The sequence below is a fragment of the Sphaeramia orbicularis genome, chromosome 9 (genome assembly GCF_902148855.1).
Source record: "Sphaeramia orbicularis chromosome 9, fSphaOr1.1, whole genome shotgun sequence".
NCBI classification, from domain to species: Eukaryota; Metazoa; Chordata; class Actinopteri; order Kurtiformes; family Apogonidae; genus Sphaeramia; species Sphaeramia orbicularis.
In genome coordinates, this window is record NC_043965.1 from 48,180,891 (window position 1) to 48,193,383 (window position 12,493).

Sequence of the window (12,493 nt, forward strand, 5' to 3'; positions counted from 1 at the left end):
GCCATAGGGAGTGGTGTGGTCCAGGGTATACAGTGGTACACAGAGTAAACCTACTTATTTTTCAGTCAGCATTGGGTATACCCACGTCTAAATCCTCCTAATGTGCACCATTCAGAAGCATTTGACATTCATGCAGCTGCTTGTGTGACCACTAACACCTACAAACTGCTCCTGATCAAGTCATGATAACTTTATAATAGTGAGCAAATACTACTGATGGATTTTTGGGTAGACTAAATAGAGTAGTCTGACATGTCACTGTTTCTAAAAATGGCATTTTTCTGGACTACTTAACCCTTTCATGCACGAATTATAAGAACCTTAGTCAAGATTTTTTTCTTCAGTGTTTAGCCATGAAAAAAACAATGTGATCGGGTTTTTTTTTCTATGGAGTTACAAAAATATCCATGCATTTAATTTTTGCAGTAAAGAAACATATGTTTAAAACCCAATATCAGAAAGTGATATGAAAACAATGACATAAAAACATTTTTAATGCTGTTAATCTGATGTCTTCTCACATTTTAACATATTCTAATGCTAGTAATTATTCACTTCATGGAGATAATATGCAAAAAAAAAACCTTCTTGTCTAACAAATAACAACTGATTTACACTCAGACATGTTAGTGCAGATCAGGTTTATCAAGAACAGTAAAGTTACAGTAATGATCTGAATTACAGTGTATGGGATGGTGCATAAGCGTCCACTGTGTTGGCTGATATGGAACTAAAACAACAAAACCCATTAATATACAAGAGAACAGCTGGAGAAGAACTGTCCACAGGAGTGGACAGTGCATGAAAGGGTTAAAAAAAAAAAAAAAAAAAAAAGCCAAAAATTGAGAGTATACCTACTTCTCCAGTGACCACTACACCACTGGACATAGGAGATATGAATAAAATAATAAAGATGAATAAACACATGGATATATAGCTGTATGGGTCTGCACCTGCACCTCTTAAGGTATTTGTTCATCTGAATCTGAATAACGTGGACTGCTGCACCCACTTAACAGGACGGAACAAACTCCCACTGAACTGAAGGACACCATAAATGTTACAGATTTATCCACCAAGACGAAAAATGGATTTTAATGAACCAAACCTGCTGGCATTGACTCTTTCCTTTTAACTGTATTCAACACCTTGACTGTATGTGACGTCTTTTAAGTGTGTTGTTTCCTTTTTTATTCTCTCGTACTGTTTCCCTTTTTAATTTCCTCCTTGTCTGCTACAGAGGTTACAGATGGAAATTGACCATGACATTATAAACTAGTTCAGAGCATCTCTACTCTGTGTTTAATGTTTCTGTACATGGTTCCTGAAAATGAAACTAAACTAAACTAAACTAAACTAAAATAAACTAAAATAAACTAAACTAAAATAAAATAAAATAAAATAAAATAAAATAAAATAAAATAAAATAAAAAATAAAATAAAATAAAATAGTAATTGAGGCATATTTAAAGGACTTAAATGTAGTCTTCAGTCCATCAGCATGAGTTTTGTTTTTTCTTCTTGAGGATAATGTGTTTTTTTTTCTTGAGTTTTGTGGATAATCTGTTTCTTCCATTAGGAGCAGAGGAGACTTTGACCATCAACACACATTTAACTGAAGTTTTTCAACAATCAGCTGTAGTCTGTGTAAAAACCACAGTACAAAAACACCCCCCAACCTAAAGAGACGGAAAGTCTTGTGTATCTGTGGCTGTGGTCAAGCTTTCCGCTTAAAGCAAAATGTGGTGTCTAAAGTGAAATGTCTTACGGTTCTCATCGTTTCAGACATACAGGCTTTGACACGAGAGGTAAATGCATAGTCATGCAATATGTCAAAAATAATCACAAAAACTGAATAAAACCACCTGACAAATTAATAAATTAAAAGGTTTGGGGACCAACAGTGGTCTGTATGTACTTTGGTTGAAACACTGACTGTGGAAAGATGCTGTTAAGACATGGTGACTGATTATTATTGTTGGCAATTGTGGGTTCTTTCTCACTTGCAGGAAATTTCAACTGAACAGCAAAATGACACATCTGGGCTGCGCTTCCAGGTCGTTCTGCATAGGTGTAAAGACACTTAATCTTATTTTATCTCATCTTATCTCATCTTATCTTATCTTATCTTATCTTATCTTATCTTATCTTATCTTATCTCACCTTACCTTATCTTATCTTATCTTATCTTATCTCACCTTACCTTATCTTATCTTATCTTATCTTATCTTATCTCACCTTACCTTATCTTATCTTATCTTATCTTATCTTATCTTATCTTATCTTATCTTATCTTATCTTATCTAATCTTAAGTTTAGGTTTTTGTTGTTGTTAGTTTAATTTATTTCAGCCATAAGATAAAAGAAACTCTGCTTGTACATGTCAGCAAACAACCCTCATCATGAATGAAAAGGAGCAAAAAGAACAACCTTCTATTACACTGGTCAACAACAAATTTATTGTTCAAGTTTTTTGAGCTGATTTAGGATAATTTTGGTGTGCTGAATCCAAAAATCACATTAATTTTGCTCAATCAGGTCAACTTTCTGAACTATGCTACATATTGGCTTTTTAACATTTTTGCTTACATTTATGGGCATTTTCACATCATATGATACAAAATTCTTTCCTATTTCTTGCAATAAACGAGTTCTGAAGATTTTACTTTTGCCAATTTATGATTAATGGGTTTTTTTAATATTACAGGTGAATGAAATGGCTTCGACTAGAAGATCTTGCAAAAATAAGCCTGACGTATTCTGCTACATCTGCGCTGAATACACCATTGTACCTAACAGGAATCCTGTTAGAATTTTTTTTTTTTCTCTTAAAACCTATTTTGGGTGAGAACTGTATAAAAAATCAACTGATAAAGTCACAAAAATGTAATCAATTTTGTGAGAAGATGAAATTTTTCAAAATCAAACTATCAAAAAAACCTGACCTGATTGAGAAAAACAGATGTCATTTTTGGATTTAGCGGTGCAAAATGGTCCTAATTCAGTTGAAGAAACCTAGACAACTTGCAAAAAACATTTTTTTTGTTGCCCAGTGTAATCAATAGATTAATCGATTAAAGATAGCTGCAGCTCCAAAATAATAAAACAAAAATTATTTAGGTGCATATTTTAGGGGTTCTCATTCCATCCTTGATAAAAATTGTAAAATAGTCTATTTGTAAAATATTTGCACTTTTACACTCAACAGGCAGGAAAAAAAAGACACTGATGATAAACCTGCAATAAGACTTGAACAAATGATATTTTATCTTCCTCAGACCCAGCAATGCATTTTTGTCCTCTGCAGAGGACAAAAGTTTCACAGTTTTACTTAAAAAAAAAAAAAAAAAGCTGTCCATTGCAAAGGACATTCCCATAAAAAATAAATAAATGAATAAATAATTTTACAAAATATACCTGAAAAAACGGTTGCATTATGGAGTTTCCAATCAAGGCAATTGTTTAATGTAAAAAAGCTAAAACTTTTACTTCCTGGGTCTCAGGAGGATATCATGTTGAAATATTTCAAATAACATAAGAATTATTATTATTAAAGAAAGGGCCTGAATCATCCTTCACTGTCTTTTCCAACTGTATATTTTCATGTGTTTTCTTCGTCTGTGGAACCTTCTAGTTGTTCATAAGTGAAGTTCAACTGTGTGCTAAAAATAGAATGGGAGGTGGAGCTACCTGAGTATTTTTAGCCACTCATATAACAGCCTCCTCCCTGTGTATTGTTCAGATCCTTGACTCTGCGGTCGATCGCTGCGTCCGCGGCACCAGGGTTCCACTAAACACCACTGTTCTGGGATTATTCCACCATCACAACGTACTCAATCACAGCTCTGTAGACATATTAAAGCGGTGTTTTTGGAAACCACAGTCACTGCACAAACAATATCGGTTCACTTCTGGATGACATCATGCTGCAGGTGAGCAGTGCTTTTGGCCACGCCCACTGTCTACACCTGTTGCATCACCTCAGACCAGGATCTGATTGTATAAAAATCCTGTGCAGGTGAAGAAATAGCAGGTGTTTCGGTGAAGGCGGTGAAGGAGGGATGTAGTAGAGTCTGGCAAAACGTTCATAGTTTTGCTAGATTTGGGGAAAACAAGGCAGGCTGCAGTGGATGGAAAAGGAACCAAACAAAACAACACATCATTCTGGAAAAACACAGGTTTCTATGTTTGCCTATGAAACTCAGATTCTGCAACGGCTGGCAGTTCTGGGTAAGTAACGGCGGAAAATTCTTTGGATTCTATGAAGCTTGGAACTTGACAATGCACATGTTGTAATTTCTCATATCCTCCTGAAACCCAGCAATGCATTTTTGTCCTCTGTAGTGGCCAAAAGTTTCACAGTTTTACTTTAAAAAAAATGCTGTCCATTGCAAAGAACATTACGTTAACCCTTTCATGCATGAATTGTGAGAACCTTAGTCAAGATTTTTTTCTTCAGTGTTTTTATTCCTCCTTAGGCATGAAAAAAACAATGTGATCGAGTTTTTTTTTTTCTGTGGAGTTACAAAAATATCCATGCATTTAATTTTTGAAGCAAAGAAACGTGTTTAAAACCCAATATCAGAAAGTGGTATGAAAACAATGAAATAAAAACATGTTTAATGCTGCTAATCTGATGTCTTCTCACATTTTAACATATTCTAATGCCAATAATTACTCACTTCATAGAGATAATGTGCAAAAAAAACCTTCTTGTCTAACAAATAACCATTGATTTACACTTAAACATGTTAGTGCAGATCAGGTTTATCAAGAACAGCACAGTTACAGTAATGGTATGAATGTCAGTGTATGGGATGGTGCGTTAGTGTTCACTGTGTTGGCTGATATGGAACTAAAACATCAAAACCCATTAAAATACAAGAGAACAGATGGAGAAGAACTGTCCACTGGAGTGACCTATGCATGAAAGGGTTAAAAAAATATATATATATATAAATAATTTTAAAACTGTATCTGAAAAAACTGTTATATTATGCAGTTTCCAAAAAAGACAATTCATTCATTCATTCATTCTCTGAACCCGCTTTATCCTCACTGTGGTCACAGGGATGCAGCAGGGGGGTTCATCGCAGGACTGACATATAGAGACAAACAATCATTCTCACATTCACACCTATGGGCAATTTAGATTAACCGATTAACCTATCAGAGCATGTCTTTGGATGGTGGGAGGAAGTGAACAAGGAAGAGGAAGAGAACCTACACAGACATGGGGAGAACATGCAAACTCCACACAGAAAGGCCCCACCCCCATCAAGACAATTGTTTAATGTAAAAAAGCTAAAACTTTCACTTTTTTGGGTCTCAGGAGGATATTATTATGTTGTGAAATTCCTTGCAATGTTATGCAAATTGCAACAGTATCTTGTAAATTTGTGTATACTTCATAGCAAAACTTCCAATACAGTATTATTTTTGCAATACATGCAATATTTGACTTTTAAATATATGTTCTCGTAATAAATAAAAAGTAAATCAAAGATAAACAGTGTCATCTGCTCTGCATTACTAGTATATTTCAATGTCAAAAGCATGCAGCTAGTGTGGGGGAAGAAACACTGAAAATGTAAATCATGAGACTCAAAATACAAATGCAAATAAGAGCAGACGTTAACCCTTTCATGCATGACATTACCACAGCGGACTCTTATTCAGTCTTTAATTAAAGCTCCATTATTTGCAGTAATGACTCCAACTCTTTAATTGTTGTGTGTTTCTAATATTTGTTCTATTCACTTTAGTGTAAATGCTGCTGTGACATCTGAATTTCTTCACTGTGAGAGGAATAAAGTCTTATTTTAACCTGATATATTGTTTAATGAATCCAAAAGATGTTTATACGAAGAAATTCTCCAATAATCTACAGTTTAGGGAATAGTTTGTTCAGTTTAATCAGTTTAATCCTTATGTCATTTTGTGTCAGTGACTGAAGTTTCCCAGAAAATAATCACAAATTCATAAAATTCACCTCAGGGGACACTTACATGTTACACTGCAATGTCATGTTTTCTTAAATCATTGATAAGTTTTTCTTTTGTAGAAAGAGCTTCATGGATGTGTTTATGCTAAAAAAAAATAAAAAAAATACTACCATTGCATGTTAAACTGTTGATGCATGGAATCTACTGCCATGAACAGCAGTGTATTATAATAAAGAACTAAGATATTAAAGAAATCCAACTGGATATCACCGGCTTCCTGATAAAACCTGCTAAGTGATATTTTTGGTTGGGAATAAAAACCTGCTATCTCCCCTATTATAGCTTCAAATTTCAGTCTCCTGTGAAAGTTGTTTACATTCCATCATACGTACCGACATTAAAGGAACAGATATTTTTTCGTCATATTTCACAGTTTCCTGTTATATAAACAGTTTTTTTGTTTCTCTTGTAAAATTTACCAAAAGTCACATAGCAGGTTTTATCAGGAAGCCGAAGATATGTTTTATGTAAAAAAAAAAACCAAACAAACACTAGTTTATTAACATTTCATACATTTAAGAGTTAACTCATGACTTCAGTTCTTCTCAACAGAGAGGACAGTGTAATGACTCTTTCCCTAACTTTTTCGTGTGTGTGTGTGTGTTCTGTCTTGTCTCTCAGTGGTGTGCCATGGCATGACATCGGGTCAGCCCCCCCCTCAGTACTTCTTGGTCCAGAGGCCGATGTCCTGGGACAAAGCCCGGGAGTTCTGTCAGACACACTATGCAGACCTGGTCGTCCTGAGCTCACAGGAACAATACTTCCATTTTGTCAATGACACTAAAACTAATGAAGTCAGCCTTTGGCTCGGCCTGCAGCGCCAAAACGAGTTTAGCAGCTGGGAGTGGGTGGACGGCCAAGAGCTCAGGTATGAACACTGGCACAGGATCAACTATGAAGGCCGCTGTGCCAGTCTAGAGGCCATGCTGAAGAAAAACAACAAGATGCTGGCACGGTACTGTGAAGAGCTGCACACTTTTGTTTGTCAGGGTGAGAAATGCTGCCTTATCTATATTATAAAAGCCAAATGACCTCTGTGTGCGTGTGCATGTATGTGTGTGTCTGTGGATTCACACAAAATCCATACAGAGCTGACTGCTGCAGTTTGACATACTTATGTATTTTTGGTCAAGGAACAGACTAGTGAAAGCTGCAAGTTGATAGGACCATTATTTTGGGAGATATTAGTAATTTTGGAATACAATAGCCTACAGTCACGTTGCTATGGCCAGAATGCTTTGGGAGTGACAAATGCTGGACAAATGCGGTACAGCATGCACAAATACACAACAGCATAAAAACCACCACATCTAGAACTTGTTAATTCCCACGGGTCAGTGCGCTACTTATTAGTGTTGTGTATTAAGGTCCACACATATTAAGTAGTTTTATAGAAGCTTGGGCGACACGGTGGTGCAGTGGATAGCACTCACAGCAAGAAGGTCCTGGGTTCGGTTCCAACACCAGTCGACGGGGGGTGGGACCTTTCTGTGTGGAGTTTGCATGTTCCTCCCCGTGTCTGCGTGGGTTCTCTCCGGGTACTCTGACTCCTCCCGCCATCCAAACACATGCACTAATAGGTTAATTGGTTAATCTAAATTGCCCATAGGTGTGAATGTGAGTGATTGTTTGTCTCTATATGTTCAGCCCTGTAATGAACTGGTGACATGTCCAGGGTGTACCCTGCCTTCGCCCGTAAGTAGCTGGGATAGGCTCCAAGCGACCCCCGTGACCCTAGTGAGGATAAAGCGGGTTCAGAAAATGAATGAATGAATAATAGTAGCTTTTAGCAGAATTTTGGCTGATATTCTGCAATAGAGCTGTAACTAAAGACTATGTCAATGGTCAACTAGTCATTGACTACTGTAACGACTTGTCGACTAGTCAGAAAATAAACTGCAAAAACAAACAAACAAAAAAAAACCCAACGGCTTTTATCGTCTTTATTGCAGCAATAAAATTCATTTTCTATCCTTTGACAAGAATGTTTGGTGTAAACGGTTAGAATGCATAAAACATGTTATCGAACAAATATTCAGTTCAATATTCAACAAATATTGCAGCAACAATAAAATATATTTTTTTCCCTTTAACAAAAGTATATTTTCTGCAGAACAATTACAGTGTCTACATTGTTCATTAAACAAAACGACTTAGCAATAAAATAAACATTTTTCCTTAAACAAAAGGGCACAACCACACTTACGACCTGTCAACGACTAAATTAGACGTTGACTAACTTTACTGTCAACTGTTTGTCAACTCGTCGACTAGTCGATACAGCCTTAATGTACACATACATCTCTATAGAAGGATCTGTCCATTGGCATAGGCCGCTATAATTAAAACACAATGTCTTATGAACATCTTGAACCCTTAAAGACCCAAACATGCACCGTCGACCAAAACCATCTACTGATCTAAACTGTTGAATACCTGTTGATCCACTAATCTTATCAATACATGTAAATAATTGGTGTAAAATACAGTTTGTCATCTTTTCATGGTAATCAGATATGACCCATTTGGACATTCAGAGACTCCGTAATTACCATGGAAACACTGTCATCTTCTACAACATTGATTCACCAGTAAAACCCATGGAGTTGGATCAATGACAGTGGATGGAGACACTGGGTTTACGTTAAATTAATGAGAGATTTGACTGAAAATATCAGTTTTTCCTCAGTTTTCTCTGTTTTGATATAATAACCTTTGAATTTACTCTGAGTTTTCATGAACTTCTACATGATCAGTGGATTAAATAAAGGAAAATACAGGATTTACACTGACAAAAGTAAAATACTGGGTCTTTATGGGTTAATGTTTTCAGATTGGGCACAAAGGTTAATATCAGTTTAAACAGCTTTTAACGGTCAAAGGTCAAGGTTCCTATGACTCCACAGAATGTTCATAATCTCTTATTGGGAAGTCTGTCACTAATATCAGGTTGTTGGAAACTAAGATGAACAGATTATGATGCAAGGATCATGGACTGAATTATAGTTAATATATGAGTGTTTTTGTCACCGTCTCTTATAGGTCCTGATTCCCTGGAGCCAGTGAACGTGGACTCTGTGGGCTCTGATTATGTGAGTCTTCGCTGGAACGTGTCTGCAGTTATGCAGATGACACCACACAATTACAGTGTGACTACATGTAGCAGTACATGTGACAGGCATCTGTACCACTACAGCCATGGTTCTGCTGTCATGAGCATCACCATCTCCAACCTCACCTCAGCCACTCAGTACTCTATTGAGATTTATGCTTTTGTTGATCGGCCTGACAGTGAAACTGGAAGTAAAAACATCCTTAAAAGTTACCCAACGGCCTTACAGGTCAAAACAGGTATGAAGTACAGTCAAATTTCATCCTTTTCTAATGCAGGTTTCTATCATAATTTAATGATGACATTCATCAGAATCAGAATCAAAATACTTTATTAATCCCAGGGGGAAATTATTGGGTGTTACAGTCGCTCCTTTCAAGTTTAAGAAAAAGAAGCAGGAAAGAAATTATCAATACAAGGGGAACAAATAAATACATTAATAAGTAAGTAAATAAAGCTCTAAATAAACAAACATATACAGTATATATAGCTCTGAATATATATACACCAAATGTACATATTAAAACAATCCATTAAAATACAAAATTTGAACATCAATTTGTCCAATATGTACTAGACAATATATCATCAATATTATAATTAAAGAAATATACATAATAAGTGTGCACACTGTAGATTTCCTCTAGTTCTTCTAGTATTGTAGTATTATATTCTAGTATTTTTCGCTGTCTGCATTTGTAGACTATTGTTGCGAATATGCCTCAATATTCCACTGGTCATGGATCAGGTTCAAAGCCCTGTTTCAGTAACAATTGTATTCATTTTATGACATTCTACTGGTTTTTGGATCGTTTTGTTTGGTTTAGATTATTGACTGGGGGAACTGATCAACATGTGTTTTCAGTTTCATATTCAGGAAATTTTATTAAAACCAGAGTTGCTCCATGCAAGTATATGTAAAAAAAAAAAAAAAAAAGAAAAAAAAGAAAGAGTAATATACATATTAAAAACCCTCTATTAAAACACAATTACAACAAGCAATTTATACAATATGTGCTTGACAAATATTATCAATATAGAATGTATATATGTAGAAATGTACATGAATAAGTGTGCAAAATATACTGTTGTGTGATTATTGTTGTTTAATTATTATTGTACCAATAATGCCTAATGTCACTAATTTGTATTGTAAGTATTGTATGTGTAATAATCTGATCAACCCGCACTGACTTCAGCATCTACTTGATAGTAACAACACAAACAATTCATTTTTTCAAATAATTGTAAATAATCAACATCATACTGCATCTTCATGCAAACCTTACGGTATATGACTTTACAGTTGTGTATTTTGTCTGTCCTTTTTCCCAGACACCACTGACTGCTCCAGAGTGGTCATAGGTATTTTGGCGTCGTTCAAACTGGTATGTCTGGCTCCTCTCCTGTGGGTTCTTTATAACGTTCTGAGAAAAGGTAAGTCCCATGTCTGTTACTCCATGAAGTCCATAGGAGGAGCATTTGTGTGTCCTGTATGTTTCCTTCAGAGGCAGTTATGGATGCTTTATCCTCTGTACCAGATGAACTGAAGGAGTGTGAACAGGTCCTGTCCCCAGTGGAGCCGTGTGCAGAGGATACCATTACTGAGCTGATTCCTGGAAGAACCAGAGGAGTGGGTTGAAGAGGGAAATAGACCCTGTGTATGTGGGGTTTCATGATAAGGACAGGCTGTTCACTCTGCAGAGATCACTTATTTTTAGTCCACACTAATACAGAGATTTGGCTAAATGAGCATTTCCCTCGTCCGTTAAAAGAAAACTACAATTATCTCCATGGAATCTTCATTTTCTAAAACTTGTCTGTGCGGACAAGAACACAAAATGCAGAAATGTTCAAAGCTCAAGTTCTGTTGGTATTGATGAAGTCCACATCAGCTGTAAATACAAGAAGATCCAAACCAGAGGCAGTTAAAGTTAAAGGTTCAGTATGGAAGGTGGCGTGGTAATCGGTTTTAGTGCTCAGAGCATGTGTGGATCTTACATCAGCTGACTACTGTTCTAATCTAAGGAAGGGAACTGAGGAACACAGGAGAAAACAGAAAGATTTTATGATCAATTATTTTTGTAATGGATTAATCTAACAAATATTTTCTGTTGTTTGTGTTGATCCTGGCATCATGTGCGTCATAATAAGCATCCGTGTGAAACACAACAGTGGAACCAATGTGTAACAGCAGAGAAATTAAGGAAAGGAAGATTTGATTCAGGAAAATTATCAAAAGAAAAAATATATAATTGAATAAGCTTTTAGTTTTTTGGGGGGTGGCCATGGCTCAGGTGGTAGAGTGGGTTGTCCAATAACAGAAGGGTTGGTGGTTCGAATCTTGTTCTATCCTAGTCATGTGCTGTTGTGTCCTTGGGCAAGACACCTCCTCCACCTTGCCTCCAGTGTCACTCACACTGATGTATGAATATGAATGTTTGGTGTGGTTTGACGCAAATTGGCAGGCTCGCTTTCGTCAGTCTGCCCCAGGGCAGCTGTGGAAACAAATGTAGTTTAACACCACCAGAGTGAGAATGTGACTGCGAATGAATAATGGATCAATAATGTAAAGCGCTACAGAAATCAAATCAATAATAATAATAATAATAATAATAATAATGGATTAGATTTCTATAGTGCTCTTCTAGACACCCAAAGCACTTTTCATTATTGACCCATTATTCATTCGCTCTCACATTCTCACTCTGGTGGTGGTAAACTACATTTGTATCCACAGTTGCCCTGGGGCAGACTGACAGAAGTGTGGCTGCCAATTCGTGCCTCCGGCCCCTCTGGCCACCACCAAACATTCATACACCAGTGTGTGTGGCACTGGAGGTAAGGGGGGTGAAGTGTCTCGCCCAAGGACACAATGGACTGACTAGGTCAGAACAGGATTCGAACCGACAACCCTTCGGTTATTGGACGACCCGCTCTACCACCTGAGCCATGGATTCGAGTCGATTACCTGATTTTCAGCTCTACATAACCATATTATGGACGTTATCATTGATGTAGGGAACCAAGATAGTTGTTAGCTTAATAGATTTAGCGAATGTTAACACAAAACAGGCTCCCAGAACAAAAATGACATCTACCTGTAAATATAGAACTACGCAAAAATCTATATGGGATCTTTAAACTGTCGATTTGTAATTACTGGTGCTATGACAGAGGGAAAACAAGTCTGCATAAATTATTGTTGTTTCAGGTACATGCTCATTACATAAAGCAAAATCTGGCAACAATATTTCCCAAACTCAGTTGGACTCATGTCCGAAAAAAAAAAAAAAAAGTTTGTTTTGCTAAATATCTGTGTTAGTGTGGAGAAGGTTCTACTGTATGCCATTTAGAATGCATATGCAAAATATTA

The 12,493-nt window shown here is 36.3% G+C and overlaps 1 protein-coding gene across 1 annotated transcript; it reads left to right on the plus strand.

The window, feature by feature from the left end:
* The first annotated feature begins 4,051 nt into the window (after window positions 1-4,051).
* LOC115425195 (secretory phospholipase A2 receptor-like) lies at window positions 4,052-11,611 on the plus strand. Its single transcript, XM_030142578.1, has 5 exons — window positions 4,052-4,230; window positions 6,627-6,995; window positions 9,048-9,356; window positions 10,453-10,554; window positions 10,659-11,611. The coding sequence occupies exons 1-5, from the start codon at window positions 4,131-4,133 to the stop codon at window positions 10,757-10,759; spliced, it is 981 nt and encodes a 326-aa protein (XP_029998438.1). The 5' UTR covers window positions 4,052-4,130; the 3' UTR covers window positions 10,760-11,611.
* The last annotated feature ends 882 nt before the right edge of the window (window positions 11,612-12,493 follow it).

Excerpts from the sequence above, each read along its gene's own strand:
- LOC115425195 (XM_030142578.1), top strand. The coding sequence starts at position 4,131 with ATGGAAAAGGAACCAAACAAAACAACACATCATTCTGGAAAAACACAG. Across the intron at positions 6,996-9,047 it reads GCACACTTTTGTTTGTCAGG|GTCCTGATTCCCTGGAGCCA; the intron begins GTGAGAAATGCT and ends CGTCTCTTATAG. Across the intron at positions 10,555-10,658 it reads TTATAACGTTCTGAGAAAAG|ATGAACTGAAGGAGTGTGAA; the intron begins GTAAGTCCCATG and ends CCTCTGTACCAG.